Genomic DNA, 21,473 nt, shown 5'->3' on the forward strand with positions numbered 1-21,473 from the left:
TACTTATATATATATATTTATTTATATTTATTTTTTTTATTTTTTATTATTTTTATATATATTTATTTATATTTATTTATATTTATTTATATATATATATAATTTTATATATATATATAAAATTAACACATGAGTCCTAATTACCGGGAAAATATAACTATCTTTGCATAAATACCATTTTTGTTTTTATATGGCACTCTTTCTTCTTTCAGGCTCCGGGAAACAAAGAAATGAAGTTGAGAAAATACCCATTTGCTCCACTCCCATATGAGTCTTGCCTCTCTCAAAGCTTCTAACGATGATTCCTCAGCCTGTTTCAAATGCAGCAAAAAAGAAGTCCATGTGCTGGAGGGTGGGTGGGTGGCAGTCAGTAGTAGTCGAGGGAGGCAGCTGAAGGTGGCCCAGGAAAAAAAAATTCTGATTCTCTAAAATCATCCCTTCCTTCAAGGCCCAACATGGAGAACCTTGGGGACTCTCTTTCACTTTTCCCTTTAATGAGTTTTTTTCCAAGAGTTTTTCTGGGTTCTATGTTCAGAGAGAGCCCTGGATGTCCAGTCTTATTTGTTCATCTGATTTCTAGACATTTATTAATCCCAGGAGAAGCTAGAGCTTAGACTCAGTTTCTCCATGAGAGCAGGGATTTCTACCCAATACTCAGAAGACTTGCTGACACAGGAGATATTTGATAGAAGTTTGTTAAATAGATCAATACATTTTGTTGCTTAGGAACCCATTTTTGCTAAACACATTCCTGTCAAAGGGATTGCCAGGACCAATCCTCAGTTTTGTGTTCTTCTATCCCTCCAAATGATCTCACCTCATTTCTCTCATATGGAGGGAAAAACCCAAGGTAGTCTTAGGTATGACAACTCTTAGCTTTTCATTATAACTTATGCCAAAACATCTGCTTTGGTGGCTGCTTTCCCCTGCTGTGAGTTTGCCTTCTTAATGTGAATCCTCTACCTATACTAAATTTAATAGAACCTTTTCAACTATCTTAGGTTTAATTCAATTTTTCCCTCTCAATGTTTACTTTGACCTCCACTCTTTCTTTCATTCTTCTCCATGTGTTTATTTTCTTCTGATAAAGAAATCCTTTCAAGGATTGGACATGACAACCACCACCACCAGTCCTCTTGACTGTAGATCTTCCTTCCATGACCTTCCCTTGAAGAATACCTTGTTTTATCTTCTTCAGAACTTTGGAACAATTCTAAAAATAGGACCAAGCCTTGGACCTCTAGTTTGTTTTGACTTCACTCTGTTCATCCTCACTGGACTCTGCTTTTTAAACCATTAACAGATACTGGCAAAGACCTACAAAGAGATTCTATCCACTTCTAAAAGGGCTCCATTTTTATTGAATTATTAAAATAGGTAGCTATATGAAAAGCTTCTATGGTCCATGCATAACATATTGAAACAAGCAAAAATTTATTATTATGGCATCATAATATTATTGGATTATAAGATGATCAGGTAAAAAATAGCTTCTCAAAGATTCTTAGAGTATATACAGAAAACAGTTCATGCCTTTAAACAATCAATTTCTTTTTTGGGTGTATTTTAATTTATATATATATTTATAGTTGACATAACAGTATTATGTTAGTTTTAGGTGTACAAGGTAAGGATTTGATATTTGTATACACTGTGAAATGATCGTGGTAAGTCTAGTTAGCATCCATTACCATACATAGTTACAGAATTTCATTTTCTTGTGATGATAACTTTCAAGATCTACTTTTTTTTAACTTTCAAGATCTACTTTTTTTTTTTTTTTGAAAGAGAGAGAGAAAGCATGCATGCAAGCAGGAATGGGGGAGGGACTGAGGGAGAGGGCGAGAGACAATCTTGAGCAGGCTCTATGTCCAGCATGGAGCCCAAGGCAGAGCTAGAGCTCATGATCCTGAGATAATGACCTGAGCAGAAATCAAGAGTCAGACACTTAACCAACTGAGCTACCCAAGCACCCCTCAAGATCTACTTTCTTAGTAACTTAAAATTATAGAGCAAAGTACTGTTAACTATAGTCATTATGCTGTATATTACATCCCCATGACGTATTTATTTTATAACTGGAAGTTTGTATCTTGACTCCCTTTACCCATTTCACCCACCTGCACCCCCATCTCTGGTATTTACCTATTTATTCTTTGTATCCATTAGCTTTTGGTTTTTTTTTTTTTTTTTTAGATTTCACATATAAGTAAATGATATGGTATTTATCTGTCTGACTTATTTTCCTTATCATAATGCCTTAAGGTCTATCTATGTTGTTATAAGATTTTATCGTTTTTTTACGGCTAAATAATATTCCACTGTATTTATATACCACCTCTTCTTTATCCATTCGTGAGTTGATGGACATCTAGATTGCTTCTATATCTTGGCTATTGTAAATAATGCTGCAGTAAATAGGGGGGGTGCATACATCTTATCAAGTTAGTGTTTTCATTATTTCAGGTAAATACTTAGAATTGCTAGACCATACTGTAGTTCTTTTTTTTTATTTTTTAGGAACCTCCATACAGTTTTCCAAAGTGGCTGTACCAATTTGTATTTCCACCAGCAGTGCACAAGGGATTCCTTTTCTCCACATCCTCATCAACATTGTTATTTCTTGTTTTTTTTGATAAGTCACAGATGTGGGATCCCTGGGTGGCGCAGCGGTTTGGCGCCTGCCTTTGGCCCAGGGCGCGATCCTGGCGACCCGGGATCGAATCCCACATCGGGCTCCAGGTGCATGGAGCCTGCTTCTCCCTCTGCCTATGTCTCTGCCTCTCTCTCTTTCTCTCTCTCTCTGTGACTATCATAAATAAATAAAAAAAAATTAAAAAAAATAGTCACAGATGTGAGGTATTATCTCATTGTGTGGTTTTGATTTGCATTTCCCTGATGATTAGGGATGTTGAACATCTTTTTATGTATCTGTTGGCTGTCTGTATGTCTTCTTTGGAGATATGCCTCTTCAGGGCTCCTGGGTGCCTCATTTGGTTAAGCATCTGACTCTTGATTTCAGTTCAGGTCATGATCTCAGGGTTGTGAGATTGAGCCCAGCATCAGGCCACTAGCTGGGCATGGAGCTTGCTTAGGATCCTCTAGTTACCCCATCCCCTCAGCCCTGTCTCTTCCAGCAAACTTCAGTTTGTTTCCTATGTTTAAGAGTCTCTTACAGTTGTCTTTCTCTTTGATTTCATCTTGTTTTATTTTTCCTCCTTTCCTCTATGGTCCTCTGTTTTGTTTCTTAAATTCCACATAAGTGAGATCATATGATAATTGTCTCTCTCTAATTGACTTACTTTGCTTAGCATTATACCTTCTAGTTCCATTCACATTGTTGCAAATGGTAAGGTTTCATTTTTTTGATGGCTGAGTAGTATTCCAGTGTGTGTGTGTGTGTGTGTGTGTGTGTGTGTGTGTAACACATGTTCTTTACCCATTGATCTGTTGATGGGCATCTGGGCTCTTTCCATAGTTTGACTATTGTGGACATCGCTGCTATAAACATTGGGGTGCAGGTGCCCCTTCGAATCATTACATTTGTATCTTTGGGGTAAGTCCCTAGTAGTGCAATTGCTGGGTCATAGGGTAGCTCTATTTTCAACTTTTTGAGGAACCTCCATAGTGTTTTCCAGAGTGACTGCACAAGTTTGTATTCCCACCAGCAGTATACAAGGGTTCCCCTTTCTCCACATCCTCACCAACATCTGTCATTTCCTGAATTGTTAATTTTAGCCATTCTGACTGGTGTGAGGGAGGTATCTCATTGTGGTTTTGATTTGTATTTCCCTGATACTGAGTGATGTGGAGTTTTTTTCTGATGTGTCTGTTGGCCATTTGTATGTGTTCTTTGAAGAAATGCCTGTTTGTGTCGTCTGCCCATTTCTCGATTGGATTATTTGTTCTTTGGGTGTTGAGTTTGATAAATTCTTTATAGATTTTGGATATTAGCCCTTTATCTGACAAGACATTTGTAAATATCTTCTCCCATTCTGTCCATTGTCTTTGGTTTTGTCAACTGTTTGCTTTGCAAAAGTTTTTTATCTTGATCAAGTCCCAGTAATTCATTCTTGCATTTGTTTCCCTTGCTTTTGGAGATGTGTCTAGCAAGAAGTTGCTGCAGCTGAGGTCAAAGAGGTTGCTGCCTGTGTTCTCCTCTAGGATTTTGATGGATTCCTGTCTCACAATTAGGTCTTGCATCCATTTTGAGTTTTTGTATGGTGTAAGGAAATGGTCCAGTTTCATTCTTCTGCATGTGTCTTCTGTTTTTGTGCTAGTGCCATGCTGTCTTGATGATTACAGCCTTGTAACAGAGCTTGAAGTCTGGAATTGTGATGCCACCAGCTTTCTTTTCTTTTCCAACATTCCTTTAGTTATTTGGGGACTTTTCTGGTTCCATGTAAGTTTTGGGATTATTTGTTCCAGCTCTCTATAGCTATTTTTATTTTTATTTTTATTTTTATTTATTTATTTTTTTAATTTATTTTTTATTGGTGTTCAATTTACTAACATACAGAATAACCCCCAGTGCCCGTCACCCATTCACTCCCACCCCCCGCCCTTCTCCCCTTCCACCACCCTAGTTCGTTTCCCAGAGTTAGCAGTCTTTACGTTCTGTCTCCCTTTCTGATATTTCCCACACATTTCTTCTCCCTTCCCTTATATTCCCTTTCACTATTATTTATATTCCCCAAATAAATGAGAACATATAATGTTTGTCCTTCACCGACTGACTTACTTCACTCAGCATAATACCCTCCAGTTCCATCCACGTTGAAGCAAATGGTGGGTATTTGTCATTTCTAATAGCTGAGTAATATTCCATTGTATACATAAACCACATCTTCTTTATCCATTCATCTTTCGTTGGACACCGAGGCTCCTTCCACAGTTTGGCTATTGTGGACATTGCTGCTATCAACATCGGGGTGCAGGTGTCCCTGCGTTTCACTGCATCTGTATCTTTGGGGTAAATCCCCAGCAGTGCAATTGCTGGGTCGTAGGGCAGGTATATTTTTACCTCTTTGAGGAACCTCCACACAGTTTTCCAGAGTGGCTGCACCAGTTCACATTCCCACCAACAGTGTAAGAGGGTTCCCTTTTCTCCGCATCCTCTCCAACATTTGTTGTTTCCTGCCTTGTTAATTTTCCCCATTCTCACTGGTGTGAGGTGGTATCTCATTGTGGTTTTGATTTGTATTTCCCTCATGGCAAGTGATGCAGAGCATTTTCTCATGTGCATGTTGGCCATGTCTATGTCTTCCTCTGTGAGATTTCTGTTCATGTCTTTTGCCCATTTCATGATTGGATTGTTTGTTTCTTTGGTGTTGAGTTTAAGTTCTTTATAGATCTTGGAAACTAGCCCTTTATCTGATATGTCATTTGCAAATATCTTCTCCCATTCTGTAGGTTGTCTTTGAGTTTTGTTGACTGTATCCTTTGCTGTGCAAAAGCTTCTTATCTTGATGAAGTCCCAATAGTTCATTTTTGCTTTTTGTTTCTTTTGCCTTCGTGGATGTATCTTGCAAGAAGTTACTATGGCCGAGTTCAAAAAGGGTGTTGCCTGTGTTCTTCTCTAGGATTTTGATGGAATCTTGTCTCACATTTAGATCTTTCATCCATTTTGAGTTTATCTTTGTGTATGGTGCAAGAGAGTGGTCTAGTTTCATTCTTCTGCATGTGGATGTCCAATTTTCCCAGCACCATTTATTGAAGAGACTGTCTTTCTTCCAGTGGATAGTCTTTCCTCCTTTATCGAATATTAGTTGACCATAAAGTTCAGGGTCCACTTCTGGATTCTCTATTCTGTTCCACTGATCTATGTGTCTGTTTTTGTGCCAGTACCACACTGTCTTGATGACCACAGCTTTGTAGTACAACCTGAAATCTGGCATTGTGATGCCCCCAGATATGGTTTTTCTTTTTTAAAATTCCCCTGGCTATTCGGGGTCTTTTCTGATTCCACACAAATTTTAAAATAATTTGTTCTAACTCTCTGAAGAAAGTCCATGGTATTTTGATAGGGATTGCATTAAACGTGTAAATTGCCCTGGGTAACATTGACATTTTCACAATATTAATTCTTCCAATCCATGAGCATGGAATATTTTTCCATTTCTTTGTGTCTTCCTCAATTTCTTTCAGAAGTGTTCTATAGTTTTGAGGGTATAGATCCTTTACCTCTTTGGTTAGGTTTATTCCTAGGTATCTTATGCTTTTGGGTGCAATTGTAAATGGGATTGACTCCTTAATTTCTCTTTCTTCAGTCTCATTGTTAGTGTATAGAAATGCCACTGATTTCTGGGCATTGATTTTGTATCCTGCCACGCTACCGAATTGCTGTATGAGTTCTAGCAATCTTGGGGTGGAGGCTTTTGGGTTTTCTTATGTAGAGTATCATGTCATCGGCGAAGAGGGAGAGTTTGACTTCTTCTTTGCCAATTTGAATGCCTTTAATGTCTTTTTGTTGTCTGATTGCTGAGGCTAGGACTTCCAGTACTATGTTGAACAGCAGTGGTGAGAGTGGACATCCCTGTCTTGTTCCTGATCTTAGGGGAAAGGCTCCCAGTGCTTCCCCATTGAGAATGATATTTGCTGTGGGCTTTTCATAGATGGCTTTTAAGATGTCGAGGAATGTTCCCTCTATCCCTACACTCTGAAGAGTTTTGATCAGGAATGGATGCTGTATTTTGTCAAATGCTTTCTCTGCATCTAATGAGAGGATCATATGGTTCTTGGTTTTTCTCTTGCTGATATGATGAATCACATTGATTGTTTTACGGGTGTTGAACCAGCCTTGTGTCCCAGGGATAAATCCTACTTGGTCATGGTGAATAATTTTCTTAATGTATTGTTGGATCCTATTGGCCAGTATCTTGTTGAGAATTTTTGCATCCATGTTCATCTGGGATATTGGTCTGTAATTCTCCTTTTTGGTGGGGTCTTTGTCTGGTTTTGGAATTAAGGTGATGCTGGCCTCGTAGAACGAATTTGGAAGTACTCCATCTCTTTCTATCTTTCCAAACAGCTTTAGGAGAATAGGTATGGTTTCTTCTTTAAACGTTTGATAGAATTCCCCTGGGAAGCCATCTGGCCCTGGACTCTTGTGTCTTGGGAGGTTTTTGATGACTGCTTCAATTTCCTCCCTGGTTATTGGCCTGTTCAGGTTTTCTATTTTTTCCTGTTCCAGTTTTGGTAGTTTGTGGCTTTCCAGGAATGCGTCCATTTCTCCTAGATTGCCTAATTTATTGGTATATAGCTGTTCATAATATGTTTTTAAAATCGTTTGTATTTCCTTGGTGTTGGTAGTGATCTCTCCTTTCTCATTCATGATTTTATTAATTTGAGTCTTCTCTCTCTTCTTTTTAATAAGGCTGGCTAATGGTTTATCTATCTTATTAATTCTTTCAAAGAACCAACTCCTGGTTCTGTTGATCTGTTCCACAGTTCTTCTGGTCTCGATTTCGTTGAGTTCTGCTCGAATCTTTATTAACTCCCTTCTTCTCTTGGGTGTAGGATCTATTTGCTGTTTTTTCTCTAGCTCCTTTATGTGTAAGGTTAGCTTTTGTATTTGAGTTCTTTCCAGTTTTTGAATGGATGCTTGTATTGCGATGTATTTCCCCCTTAGGACTGCTTTTGCTGCATCCCAAAGATTTTGGATGGTTGTATCTTCATTCTCATTAGTTTCCATGAATGTTTTTAATTCTTCCTTAATTTCCTGGTTGACCCTTTCATCTTTTAGCAGGATGGTCCTTAACCTCCACGTGTTTGAGGTCCTTCCAAACTTCTTGTTGTGATTTAGTTCTAATTTCAAGGCATTATGGTCTGAGAATATACAGGGGACGATCCCAATCTTTTGGTATTGGTTCAGACCTGATTTGTGACCCAATATGTGGTCTATTCTGGAGAAAGTTCCATGTGCACTTGAGAAGAATGTGTATTCAGTTGAGTTTGGATGTAAAGTTCTGTAGATATCTGTGAAATCCATCTGGTCCAGTGTATCATTTAAAGCTCTCGTTTCTTTGGAGATGTTGTGCTTAGAAGACCTATCGAGTATAGAAAGAGCTAGATTGAAGTCACCAAGTATAAGTGTATTATTATCTAAGTATTTCTTCACTTTGGTTAATAATTGATTTATATATTTGGCAGCTCCCACATTCGGGGCATATATATTGAGGATTGTTAAGTCCTCTTGTTGAATAGATCCTTTAAGTATGATATAGTGTCCCTCTTCATCTCTCACTACAGTCTTTGGGGTAAATTTTAGTTTATCTGATAGAAGGATGGCTACCCCTGCTTTCTTTTGAGGACCATTCGAATGGTAAATGGTTCTCCAACCTTTTATTTTCAGGCTGTAGGTGTCCTTCTGTCTAAAATGAATCTCTTGTAGACAGCAATAGATGGATCCTGCTTTTTTATCCAGTCTGAAACCCTGCGCCTTTTGATGGGGTCATTAAGCCCGTTCATATTCAGAGTTACTATTGAGAGATATGAATTTAGTGTCATCATGATAACTATTCAGTCCTTGTTTTTGTGGAATGTTCCACTGAACTTCTTCTTAAAGGGGAATTTTAAGAGTTCCCCTTAAAATTTCTTGCAGAGCTGGTTTGGAGGTCACATATTCTTTTAGTTGCTGCCTGTCTTGGAAGCTCTTTATCTCTCCTTCCATTTTGAATGAGAGCCTTGCTGGATAAAGTATTCTTGGTTGCATGTTCTTCTCATTTAGGACCCTGAATATATCCTGCCAGCCCTTTCTGGCCTGCCAGGTCTCTGTGGAGAGGTCTGCTGTTACCCTAATACTCCTCCCCATAAAAGTCAGGGATTTCTTGTCTCTTGCTGCTTTAAGGATCTTCTCTTTATCTTTGGAATTTGCAAGCTTCACTATTAAATGTTGAGGTGTTGAACGGTTTTTATTGATTTTAGGGGGGGATCTCTCTATTTCCTGGATCTGAATGCCTGTTTCCCTTCCCAGATTAGGAAAGTTTTCAGCTAGAATTTGTTCAAATACATATTCTGGCCCTCTGGCCCTTTCGGCGCCCTCGGGAACCCCAATTAAACGTAGGTTTTTCTTCCTCAGGCTGTCGTTTATTTCCCTTATTCTATCTTCATGGTCTTTTAATTGTTTGTCTCTTTTTTCCTCAGTTTCCCTCTTGCTATCAACTTGTCACTCACTCGTTCTTCCACCTCGTTAACCCTCGTCGTTAGGACTTCTAGTTTGGATTGCATCTCATTCAATTGACTTTTAATTTCTGCCTGATTGGATCTAAATTCTGCAGTCATGAAGTCTCTTGAGTCCTTTATGCTTTTTTCTAGAGCCACCAGTAGCTGTATAATAGTGCTTCTGAATTGGCTTTCTGACATTGAATTGTAATCCAGATTTTGTAACTCTGTGGGAGAGAGGACTGTTTCTGATTCTTTCTTTTGAGGTGAGGTTTTCCTTCTAGTCATTTTGCTCAGTGCAGAGTGGCCAAAAGCAAGTTGTACTGGGAAAAGGAGAAAAAGAGGAGAGAAAGAAGGAAAGAAAAGAGAAAGAGAAAAAAAAAAGGAAGAAAAAAAACGAAAAAAAAAGAAGAAAAAGAGAAAGAAAAAGAAAGAAAGGAGAAAAAAGGGGCGTGGGGGAAGGAAACAAATCAAAAAGCAAAACAAAAAAAAAAAAAAAAAAGAAAAGAAAAGAAAAAAAAAAGAACCACGGGGGAGTATCTTCTGATTCTGTGTACTTTAAGTCCCTTGGCTTCCCCTGGAACTTGTCCGTCTAGCTGGTCTTCTGGGGGAGGGGCCTGTTGTGCTGATTTTCAGGTGTTAGCACTTGGGGGAGCTGGTGCAGGGCTCAGTGGGGGTTGTTTACCCCGTGAGGCCGCAGGAGGAACAACCCCAGTGGCGGGGCCAGCTCTGGAGCCCTGGATTCAGCCCCCGCAGGAACTCCGGAGCTCTCGGTCTGCAGGGCCTGGAGGCTCCGGGGCGGGGCCGCTGATCTGCTCAGCTGGGGCAGGAGCGTCCTCGCTGTCCTGGGCCCTCCCGGCCTCTGCCTGTCCCGGGGGAGGCGGGATCCTGGGCTGTCCCGGCGCCCTGTGCTCCGGGGCCTGCGCTGTTGGATTCGCGCTTCCAGCCGCGCAGCCCCCTCCGGGGAGCCGCCGCCCGAGCCCCTCCGAGCTGCTCCGGGTCCCGCCGTGCGCGCTGCAGCCCTTAGGGAGCTCGGCACACTCTCCCGGGGCGCAGGTGCCTGTTAGTGTCCCAGGGAGCCCGAGGGCATCCCCTCCCTCCTGGGTCCTGCTCCACCTCCCTGCGAGCCCCTTTCCGCCCGGGAAGGTCGGTGCAGCTCCTGCTCCTCCGGGACGGGGCTCTCCTGTCCTGGGGACACTCGCCCCGGCCTCAGCCCGGCTCCTGGCGGGGCCCCTCCCCCTTGGAGGCCTTTGTTTCTTTCTTTCTTTTTCCCCGTCTTCCTACCTTGATAGAAGCGCGAACTCTTCTCACTGTTGCATTCCAGCTGGTCTCTCTTTAATTCTCAGGCCGAATTCATAGATTTTCAGGATAATTTGAAGGTCTTCTAGGTAATTTGGTGGAGACAGGTGATTTGGAGACCCTACTCTTCCGCCACCTTGCCCCTCCCTCTCTATAGCTATTTTTAATGTAGTAGCTGTTTTGATTTTTAAAGTTAGTTTTTTCAAGGGAATGTTTTAATTTTACAGCAACAAATGACAGTGGGAAGTGTAAATTATCACAGTTATCTGGCTATGAGGTGGTTGAATTTGATCATAACACCAACATAAGTTACAAATGTAGTGGAAGATCAGAGTACAAACACTCAATCTGCATCAATGGAAGATGGGATCCTGAAGTAGCCTGCACAGGTAATTTTTTATAATGTGTTCAAGAATTTATTTGATTTCTTTCTACCTTATAAAAGAATGATCTTTGTGTCTTAAAAAATCAGCTATTTGTTATTACAAATAATTTTCAATCTGGAAGACAATTTAAAAATAACCAAAACGCTGTTTCCAAATATTGATTGTATCATGTATATTAGCTATGTAACAAACCACCTAGAAACTTGGCTTTAAGTTAACATCTGAGCAGTAGGTGTACTCATTACTATTGGAACATCATTGCTTTTAAGTCCTTTTATTATACACAAATGTGCCTATGCCTATACTTATGCCTTTGATTAGTGTGTATCTATGTATCTATCTATATATCCACTTATGTATCTACACGTGTTTGTATGCATGTATCTCTCTAATCATCTATATATTTATGTGTCTATATTGAAAGCTCTGCATCCTATTAAACGCTACCAATTCCAATTGAATAGTACAGGCATTATTCCAGTTTTCCACTTTTCACATTTCGTATCTCTCTTCTTTCTCTGTAGGATACCTTATATCACTATCCTCAATATTTTAACCAATTTTCTCAAGCCTAGAATACATGGAAAGTAGTGTCATACCAGTACAAAAACCCAATCTACTATCAACAATTCAACATATTTTTAGTTTTTTTTAAAAAAAGGAAATAAATATTTGCATGCAATGAAGCATACATACATGCTCTATATTAACTCTAGAAGCTTTATAGATGTAGCATTTATATTTAGGTATATCATCCATCTTATATTTTTGAGTTTGATGTAAAAGAGGGTTTGATTTAAAAATGTATCTATAGATACAAGTTCTAGCAATATGTGTGGAAAAGACTTTGACATCAAAATCTGTCACCTATGTAAGTATTGATCTATTTCTAGACTATCAGCCCATGTATCCATTTATCTATCTCTATTCCTGCCACATTACCTTGGTAACCATAGCTTTACAATAAGTCTTGAAGTCTGATTTGTATTCTTCAATTATGTTCTTGCTATTCAAAATTGTTTACTTATTCTGATCTTTTCACTTCCATAAAAATTTCAGAGAAATGAAATGGGTAGTTAATATTAGAAATAACAGAAAATACTTTCCATAAAATGACTGATAGTATACATTGAAATCTATGGGATACAGCAAAAGCAAAGTTATCTATAGCTTTAAACCATGCATTATTAAACAAGGAGCATAATAAAAGCAATAGGAATTACCATCTAGAATTGAGAAAAGAACATGCACCCAAAGAACTTGGAAGGAATGAACAATTAAAGCATAAATTGTTATAACAAGCTAAAAAAAGCATAAACATCTGGTTTACAGAATAATAAAACTTTTAGAGAAATTTGGTAAATACATTAACCTCTGGCAAGACTTATCAAGTGGAAGTACAAGTTTATATTATTAGGACAAAAAAATGGTTAAATATCAGACACAGAAGAGAATACATTGAAAAAAATCTGCCAAGATACTTAAATATAACAAAAAATATTTTAAAAATATTTTATTTATTTATTTGAGAGAGAGCGAAAGCATGGGCGGGGGGGGGGTGGGGACTAAAAAGGGGAAGGGGTAGAAGGAGAGAAGCAGACTCCCTGATGAGCAGGGAGCCTGACTTGGGGCTCGATCCCAGGACCCTGGGGTCATGACTTAAGCTGAAGACAGATGCTTAACTGACTGAGTCACTCAGGTACCCCAAGGAAACATATTTTTGATGCAATATAGTAGCATGAATGAAGTTTACTCAAATATTTCCCTGAATTGAATATAAAATATAGACTACTGAAAGGATTTAAAAGATTTCCAAGTGTATACTCACAGAAAACTTTTTAAAAAATATTTTTATGATTTTGTTTATTTATGAGAGACACACAGAGAGACAGAGACATAGGCAGAGGCAGAAGCAGGCTCCCTGTAGGGAGCCTGATGTGGGATTTGATCCCAGGACCCCAGGATCATGACCTGAGCCAAAGGCAAACACTCAACAACTGAGCCACCCAGGTACCGCTCACAGAAAACTTTTTTTAAAAAAAGATTTTATTTATTTATTCATGAGAAACAAGAGAGAGAGAGACAGAGAGACAGAGGGAGAAGCAGGCTCCTCATAGGGAGCCCGATGCGGGACTCAATCCCCAGACCGAGATCATACCCTGAGCCAAAGACAGATGCTTAACCTCTGAGCCACCCAGTTCCCTCTCACAGAAAGCTTTTAATGAAATAAAGATACGGTGTTACAGGAGAAAGCAAAATCAAGAAATCGTAGAGAGATCCAAAAGTTTCCAGGTCTAGTCATCAAGAGTCTTCTCTCAGTTGAACACGACCCACTTTGCCTTCTAATTATTGACTGCCCAGATATATCTGGGGTGTCAGTTTTATGGGAGTTCAGACAGGTGTCTCATATCCCACTGGTTGTGTAACTAAGGGCAGGCTGTCTAATCCATTAAACTGTTCATTAGTCTAAATATCTTTACACAGCATGGGCAAGCTAGTAAATGGTACCTCCAGGGGAGCTTTGGATTTTAAGCAATGCATTAAGTCACTAGTGAACATATTTCATTCTTATCTGGGTCAAGAATTTGTATCAAATCAATTGATCATTAACTAAATGTAACTCTTCCTGTAGCCTAATGATCCTCCTTTGGTAGACTATCTTATGATAGTTGAGATTTTTTTTTTTAAGATTTCATTTATTTATTCATGAGAGACACACACAGAGAGAGACAGAGACATAGGCAGAGGGAGAAGCAGGCTCCCTGCAAGGAGCCCAATGTGGGACTTGATCCGGGGTCCTAAGATCATGCCCTGAGCTAAGGCAGACACTTAACCCCTGAGCCACTCAGGCTTTAATACAGTCCCAACCCATCTGGATATCTGTAAAAAAGATCTTGATATCAATCTTTATTTAATGCCTGATACTGAGTAATTCAGCTAGAACATCCCAATGGTTAGAAAGAATTAAAAGAGATTTTATATAAACTATTCAAGATTGATCACAGAAAGAGTAAAAAGAGGAAAGTACAAAGAAACCCATGAGAATAAGCCAAACATGATATACTGTACAAGCTGAAGAATATGACATATTTGTTTAAATATTTCTATTTATTTATTTATTTATTTATTTATTTATTTATTTATTTATGAGGGGGGAGAGAGAGGTAGAGGGAGAAGCAGGCTCCATGCAGGGAGCCCGATGTGGGACCTGATCCCAGGTCTCCAGGATCAGGCCCTGGGTTGAAGGTGGCGATAAACCACTGAGCCACTTGGGCTGCCCGAGTATCACATATTTAAATCCAGAACATGCCCTTATTATTTTATCATTTATGATTACATCACTTTGAGTTTTCTGTTTAATTATCCCTTTGATATTTTTAACTTATGGTTTTTAATCAAGAAATCTAATTTGAATATTTTTAGAGCTACAAACACAGTCATGTCCACCACCACCTCAGATTCCCAATGCTCAAGATATGACAACCACAGTGAATTACCAGGATGGAGGAAAAATATCCATTCTCTGTCAAGAAGATTATGTAATTCAGGATTCAGAAGAAGTTGTGTGTAAAGGTGGAAGATGGCAGTCAATACCACGCTGTGTTGGTCAATAATGCAGTGTTTGCTTTATGATGTCCTTTCAAATGAAGTTAACACTCCCATGTGCTTTCTGTAATTGAACAAGAGGAAGCCTTTCTCTATATTCCACTTTATCTTGAAACAGTGAATTACAATCTAGGTACAAATATCAATCAGCATTCTTTCACTGCTTCTGTGAAATGAACACAGACAAGAACTTTGAGTTCCTATGTAGACATGAGATAAAATTTCCTTTTATGCCTATTTTGCTCCTAATGATGAGCAAGACAAGAATGAGGGGTATATTGAACAAGACATTACGTTAGTAGCATCCATATTATGGAGATGTATATCCTTGCAAGTTTCAAATATTTCAGTTTTAAATGATTTCATTTGTTTAAATTGTCCTTATTTTAAAATCTCAAGTGATATTTGATTGTACTTTTCCATGTAAGCATTGTATTTGTGCTTGACTCTTTGATCTCTATTCTTCATATAGAAAAGATTCCATGTTCTCAACCACCTCATATAGAACATGGAATCATGAGAGCATCTAATTCTTCAGAAGAAAGGGAAGAAACCTTTAATTCCAGCCTTTATGTACATGGCACTAAATTAAGTTATATTTGCAAAGATGGTTTTAGGATATCTGGAGAAGATGGGATAACATGCTACATGGGAAAATGGAGTTCTCCACCTCAGTGTGTAGGTGAGGACAGTATGCAAAGTAAAATCCTAATTTCAATACAATTAAATGTAATCAATTGTCATAAAAGTCATGAGACTGAATCCTTTAAGTTTCTAAATATATAAAATCACTTATATCTAAATATTTATTTATTTATTTTTTATATCTAAATATTTAAAATCATTTTTATGTATTTTACCACACCCACTTTTTGCATTATCAAATCAGTCCTATTTTTGTTAATTTTATTGTTCATTATAGAATCACTTTTAATTATGGTATTTAAAAAATTAAAACTAGAAATGTAGTGACACTAAATCTACATGATTAAGTATACTAAGTCTACCTATTCATAGAAGTTTACCTTTCACATTCTCTTCTTGTGAGTTGTATTGCTTGGTTTGCCAGGAGGTTTTTAAAAAAAATTCTTGTTTTTCCTACAATATCTCCTCTGATTTCTTACAATGTATGGTATTTTTCTTAAGATAATTAATTCTCAATGATTTTCCTTTTATTACTCATCATGGGTTTGGGAAGCATTGAAAGTCTCTTTCATGAATATATTGACATTTCTAGTTTCAAGTTCTTGCTCAGGTGGCAGCTGGACACAACCAGAGTACTGGTTTTAGGAAGCATTTGTATGTCTTTTCTGTGACATGATCATAGCTTCTATGTAATCATCTCTTTTTATTTTATCTTTTTTAAAAGATTTTATTTATTTATTCATGAGAGAGAGAGAGAGAGGCAGAGACACAGGTGGAGGGAGAAGCAGGCTCCATGCCGGGAGCCTGTCGGGGGATTTGATCCCGGGACTCCAGGACGGCGCCCTGGGCCAAAGGCAGGCGCTAAACCGCTGAGCCACCCAGGGATCCCCTTTATTTTATCTTTTAAAAGATTTTGTTTATTTGACAGAGAGAGAGAGAGCATGAGAACACAAACAGGGGGAGCAGCAGAGGGAGAGGGAGGAGGCTCCCCGCTGAGCAGGGAGCCTGATATGGGGCTTGATCCTAGGACCCTGGAATTGTGACCTGAGTCAAAAGCAGAGGCTTAACCAACTGAGCCACCCAGGCACCCCAATAATTTCTTTTTAAATAAAACTACAAAATATAACAACCAATACATAAAATTAAATTTCAGAGTTTGTTAACCATGGAGTAATTTTTTTCATTTTTTTTAAAGGACATCCTTGTTAGCTACCATATTTGATTATGCATGATAGTATACCTCACATATTAGGTAGTTACCAGTATGGAGTAAGAAGTCACAACTGTGCTGAGGGTTTTGGGATTAATGGACATGCATTTGTAAAATACTTAGGAGAAAAATGGTCCCATCCACCAGAATGCATAAATATAGTGCCTTTAGTTTTACCCTAGGCTGATGAATATCCTTAGTTCAGAGCCTAAATGGTACAAGTATGAAGCTAGGCAGTAATACTAGACTTTAACTGGTATCTCTGGAAAGTTTTAGATTCTGGTAGAGAATTAGCCCTAATAATAAAAGGTTAGCAACATGAACCAAATTATTTCACTTTCATGTCATCTTATGTGCACTTAGGATAACTTCTGATACACATTCTCAGTCTTCTATGTTCCTGTATCAAGGCTCCTCAATCACATCATGGCTCAATTTACTGTTAGTTACTTCCTTATTTATATATGATTTTCTAAGATATTTGACATAATTAAAGGAAGCAGATTTGAAGCAAAATGAGAAATACATGCATTAGGCAGATGGCTCATATGGACAAAAAAGAATTCAAATGTAAGAAGTATGATCTCAAGTATTACATGTGTCCGTATTTCTTTAGGCTTTTTATATCACCATCACTCTGTTATACTTCAGGCAGACATAGAACCATTCACTAAACTCTACTCCTGAAACCAATATTACACTTTATGTTAACTAGAATTTAAATTAAAAACTTAAAGAGGAAACAAAACAAGAAGAACCATTTAATTTAATTAAGTCAAGACTTCTAACATATTTTTTTCAAGTTATAAGAAAAACTTTGTACAGTATTCATTGGTTTGATATGTACCTGTTATTTTAGATTATAGTTATTGGCCAGTCTGTATTTTTATTTTTATTTTTATTTTTTTATATCTTTTTTTTTAAATTTTTATTTATTTATGATAGTCACACAGAGAGAGAGAGAGAGGCAGAGACACAGGCAGAGGGAGGAGCAGGCTCCATGCACCGGGAGCCTGATGTGGGATTCGATCCCGGGTCTCCAGGATCGCGCCCTGGGCCAAAGGCAGGCGCCAAACCGCTGTGCCACCCAGGGATCCCCAGTCTGTATTTTTAAAGATTTACTAAACAAATACCTATTATTTTTCTTTCAGAAATTTATTGTTCTAGTTTACCTATGAGTAGGACGCTATACTCATAGGCTCAAAGAAGGAATCATACAGATCAGGAGAAAAAGTGATTTATAAATGTCCAAAATAGGCTGTCTGGGTGGCTCAGTTGGTTAAGCATCTGCCTTCAGCTCAAGTGATGATCCCAAGGTCCTGGAATCCAGGCCCACATTGAACTCTCTGCCCAGTGAGGAGTCTGCTTCTCTCTCTGTCCCTCCCCCTGCTTGTGCTCTCTCCCTGTCTCTCTCAAATAAATAAATAAAATCTTAAAATTTTTTTCACAATATTACCAATTGGATTGGATCCAATATTGTACAGTGTATTAAGAACCACTGGATAGGAAGGCCAATATGCAGAGGTACTTTAATGAAATCTATTTATTAAAGTATTTAAGAATAAAATGTAGAATTACCTCTAGCATCATTAAAAAATGGACATAGATGATTTTTTTTAGGCCAGAACAAAGACGTTTTATGCCTTAGCATAAAGGAATGAGATTGTATACTCACTGCTTAATCTTATTACCCAGTGATTCTCAAAGTGATCTCTGGAATGGCAGCACCAGCATCTTTTGAGAAATTGATAGAAATGCAAATGCAAATTCTCAGGTTCATTCAGACCTATTGAGCAAAAAACCTGGGTCATGCAATCTAAAAATGACTTAATAATTCCCAAGGGATTTGATGTACACTCTAGGGGCCACAGCTATAGCTAATTGCACTTTACATCTACCTGAATCTCAGTGATGAATTACATAATACTCATTACAGTGTCCTTAAGCATTTGCCAAAAAAAAAAAAAAGTCATTGGAGAGTATTTTTATAAATTACGTATTTGTTTTTCTGTTATTTTTCCATATCTCCTGTTTGGATCCTCAACAAATCATCTTCATCCTTCAACTATACAGTATAAGTGTGTTAATTCTTGATTTATTCTCTAAGGAAGTATCTACTCTGTTTATTTTTTTAAGAGCCTAAAATTACCTTCATAAATATATGACTATAAGCCAAAATTTGATGTCAAATATATTTTTATTATGATTTGCTTGTGGTTTATAAATTGATATGATTTGTAATATTGATTTTACTAAACTCATGGGGAAAATCCATAAAACTCTTATTTTCATAGAAGCTTAAATCTTTTTTTTAAAAAGAAAATTTTATTTATTTATTCATGAGAGACACAGACAGAGAGGCAGAGACATAGTCAGAGGGATAAGCAGGTTCCCTGAGGGAACCCGGTGTAGGACTCGATCCCAGGATTTCAGGATCATGACCTGATCAAAGGCAGACTCTCAACCACTGAGCCACCCAGGCATCCCTAAACATTTTTTTTAACATTTTTAAAGGATTTTATTTATTTATTCATGAGAAACACACACACACACACACACACACACACACACACACAGAGTGAGAGAGAGAGAGGGGCAGAGACACAGGCAGAGGGAGAAGCAGGCTCCCTGTAGGGATCCTGATGTGGGACTCAATCCTGGATCCCGGATCACACCTGAGCCAAAGGCAGATGATCAATGGCTGAGCTACCCAGGTGTCCCCCTAAAATTTTTTTTATTGTTATATTTCTCAATTCTGTATTTCCTACAGGATTTTAAAAAACCATTGTCAAATAATTCCAAGATCTATGTCATCTCAGTGTGGTCTTCTGTTGATTTTCTTTCCCTTTTTAGGTATTTCTGGTCCTTGGTATGATGAATGATTTTCAGTTATATTCTGGACATTTTGGGTATTGTGTTTTAAGACTTTGGATTTTACTGAAGTCTTTTATTTATCAGGTCCCCATTACTGCCATGCAGGGTACAAGTCCATGTTCATCATCTGGCCCCTGTGGATCAAGGTGGGGAGAGAAGTGGTTTTAGGTTTCTCCTATGATGTTTTTCTGAAGTAACTGAAATATTGTAAAAAATGTTTGTTTTGCTAGGTTACTCCTTTCCCAAGTCTTTGTCTAAAGAGATAAAAAGGAGGGGCACCTAGGTGACTCAGTCTGTTAAGTGGCTGCCTTTGGCTCAGATCATGATCTTTGAGTCCTGGGATTGAGCCCCATGTCAGGCTCTCTGCTCAGCAGGGAGTCTGCTTCTACCCTGCTTCTCACCCTGCTTGTGCTCTCTTTCTCTCAAATAAATAAAATCTTAAAAAGAAATAGAGACAAAGGGAATTCTTGGGATATATATATATATATTTTTGCCTGAACTTGGTATTATTTTTGGATTGCAGTCTTCTTCAGTGCCTAGTCCAGGATCCATAGAAGGCAAAATGAAAACCCAGATAACTCACTGCAGTGTGATTCCTTGAATTCTGAGGTCCTTGAAAGATTGACTTATCTATATCTTTCATAGTCTCTTATGTTGGATTTTACAATATGTTTAGGATTTTTAGTTATACTTAGCAGAAGGAATAAGCAGAAATGTTTGTACCTCATCTTGTCCAGAACAGGAAGCCAGCAGTTCCCTTTCACATTATACAGATGTGTAATTTTTTGACTTTTATTAAAGAAGTTGATGTTTATTTTATAATAAAAATGAAAATCAATAAACAACGACTAGGGATCCAATAGACACTGCAGTATGTTGTATATAACAAGAAAGTTTCTTTGTTTGAAATAACTATCCATCTATCCAGCATTTATTTACTAAGAAAAACATTTTTAATATCACAGTGCTGCGAAGCAGATATATTTGTTAATGCTTTCTGTGTGCTTTCATGTAGGATAAAAAGGGCTTAAAAGTGTGATTCTGTTTAAGTGATTAAAATTTCATTAGTGAGTCATTTATGTCAGCAGAAATTACAAGTGTTGATATTAAGTATTGTACTATGTTTTTATTGTTTCATTTTAACCTGTTTTTCTTTGACTTTTCAATAAATCTAATCATGTCTTTTAGAGTCTGAAAGAAAATGTGGGCCCCCTCCACCTATTGCCAATGGAGAAATCATTTCATTGCCATTACCAGTATATGCTCCAGGATCATCAGTCGAGTATCAATGCCAGGCCTTGTATACACTTCGGGGAAACAGAAATATAATATGTAGTAATGGACAGTGGTCGGAAGCACCAAAATGCTTGGGTAAATATTTAATGTTCTTATGGATCCTGGGAAAATCAGTGTAATGAATATGAGGTTTTGCTATTTATAATAGAATTTTCATGGGTTAACATACATTCTATTGAATGCTTGACTACCAAATATTAATATGTGAGGAAATAAAATTTGAAAAATTCTTGTTCAAGAAGCAAAATAGTCTTTAATGAAAGCTCTTTATGTGATAATTGACATAATGAATCTTTGATTATAACATTTAATTATCAGAGACTAAACACATACATCATCTTTACATTCTTAATTGTTTAAAATGATTTACATCTACATGATGGATTTTTCCATCAGTTGGCATAGAAAAGATTTTGAGAATGAAGCCCTCAACCAGTGTGGAAGATCCCATCTGAAAGTCCAAAATTCTGGGGAAAACATTTATTTACTACTTAATGTTTTATGTTTATTTTTGTACTTTCAGGCCCCTGTGTGACATCAGAAGAAATCATGAGAACACATAAAATACAGTTACGATGGACTGACGAAAAACGACTTTATTTAAAAATAGGGGACATTGTTGAATTTCTGTGTATGTATGGATATAGTAGAAAGACACCAGCGTATACATTCCGAGCAAGCTGTCAGGAAGGGAACCTGGTGTATCCTGTTTGTGGATAAAACAGTGGTTAAAATGTAGTCCTAAAATTAAAATATGTACATTTATTCAGAAGTTTTCACTATTAATCCAATTCTCAGTTTATTTTTTATCCATGTTAGAATATGTATTAATATTATATGGAAGGTATAATTATAATATAAGAGACAAATGAATCACTTCTTAAAAGTGTCACATTAGGGGCACCTGAGTGGCTCAGTTGGTTGAGCATATGCCTTTGGCTCAGGTCATGATTTTGGGGTCCTGGGATCCAGTCCTGCATCAGGCTCCCCGCAGT

At 37.7% G+C, this 21,473-nt stretch overlaps 1 protein-coding gene across 1 annotated transcript; it reads left to right on the forward strand.

Moving 5' to 3' along the window:
* Nucleotides 1-298: 298 nt before the first annotated feature.
* On the forward strand, nt 299-21,264 carry LOC144316562 (complement factor H-like). Its single transcript, XM_077902571.1, has 6 exons — nt 299-352; nt 10,655-10,850; nt 14,271-14,453; nt 14,926-15,135; nt 20,371-20,553; nt 21,002-21,264. The coding sequence occupies exons 1-6, from the start codon at nt 299-301 to the stop codon at nt 21,196-21,198; spliced, it is 1,023 nt and encodes a 340-aa protein (XP_077758697.1). The 3' UTR covers nt 21,199-21,264.
* The last annotated feature ends 209 nt before the right edge of the window (nt 21,265-21,473 follow it).

The sequence above is a fragment of the Canis aureus genome, chromosome 6 (assembly GCF_053574225.1).
Source record: "Canis aureus isolate CA01 chromosome 6, VMU_Caureus_v.1.0, whole genome shotgun sequence".
NCBI classification, from domain to species: Eukaryota; Metazoa; Chordata; class Mammalia; order Carnivora; family Canidae; genus Canis; species Canis aureus.

Excerpts from the sequence above, each read along its gene's own strand:
- LOC144316562 (XM_077902571.1), top strand. The coding sequence starts at position 299 with ATGATTCCTCAGCCTGTTTCAAATGCAGCAAAAAAGAAGTCCATGTGC. Across the intron at positions 10,851-14,270 it reads TCCTGAAGTAGCCTGCACAG|AGCTACAAACACAGTCATGT; the intron begins GTAATTTTTTAT and ends GAATATTTTTAG. Across the intron at positions 20,554-21,001 it reads GGAAGCACCAAAATGCTTGG|GCCCCTGTGTGACATCAGAA; the intron begins GTAAATATTTAA and ends TTGTACTTTCAG.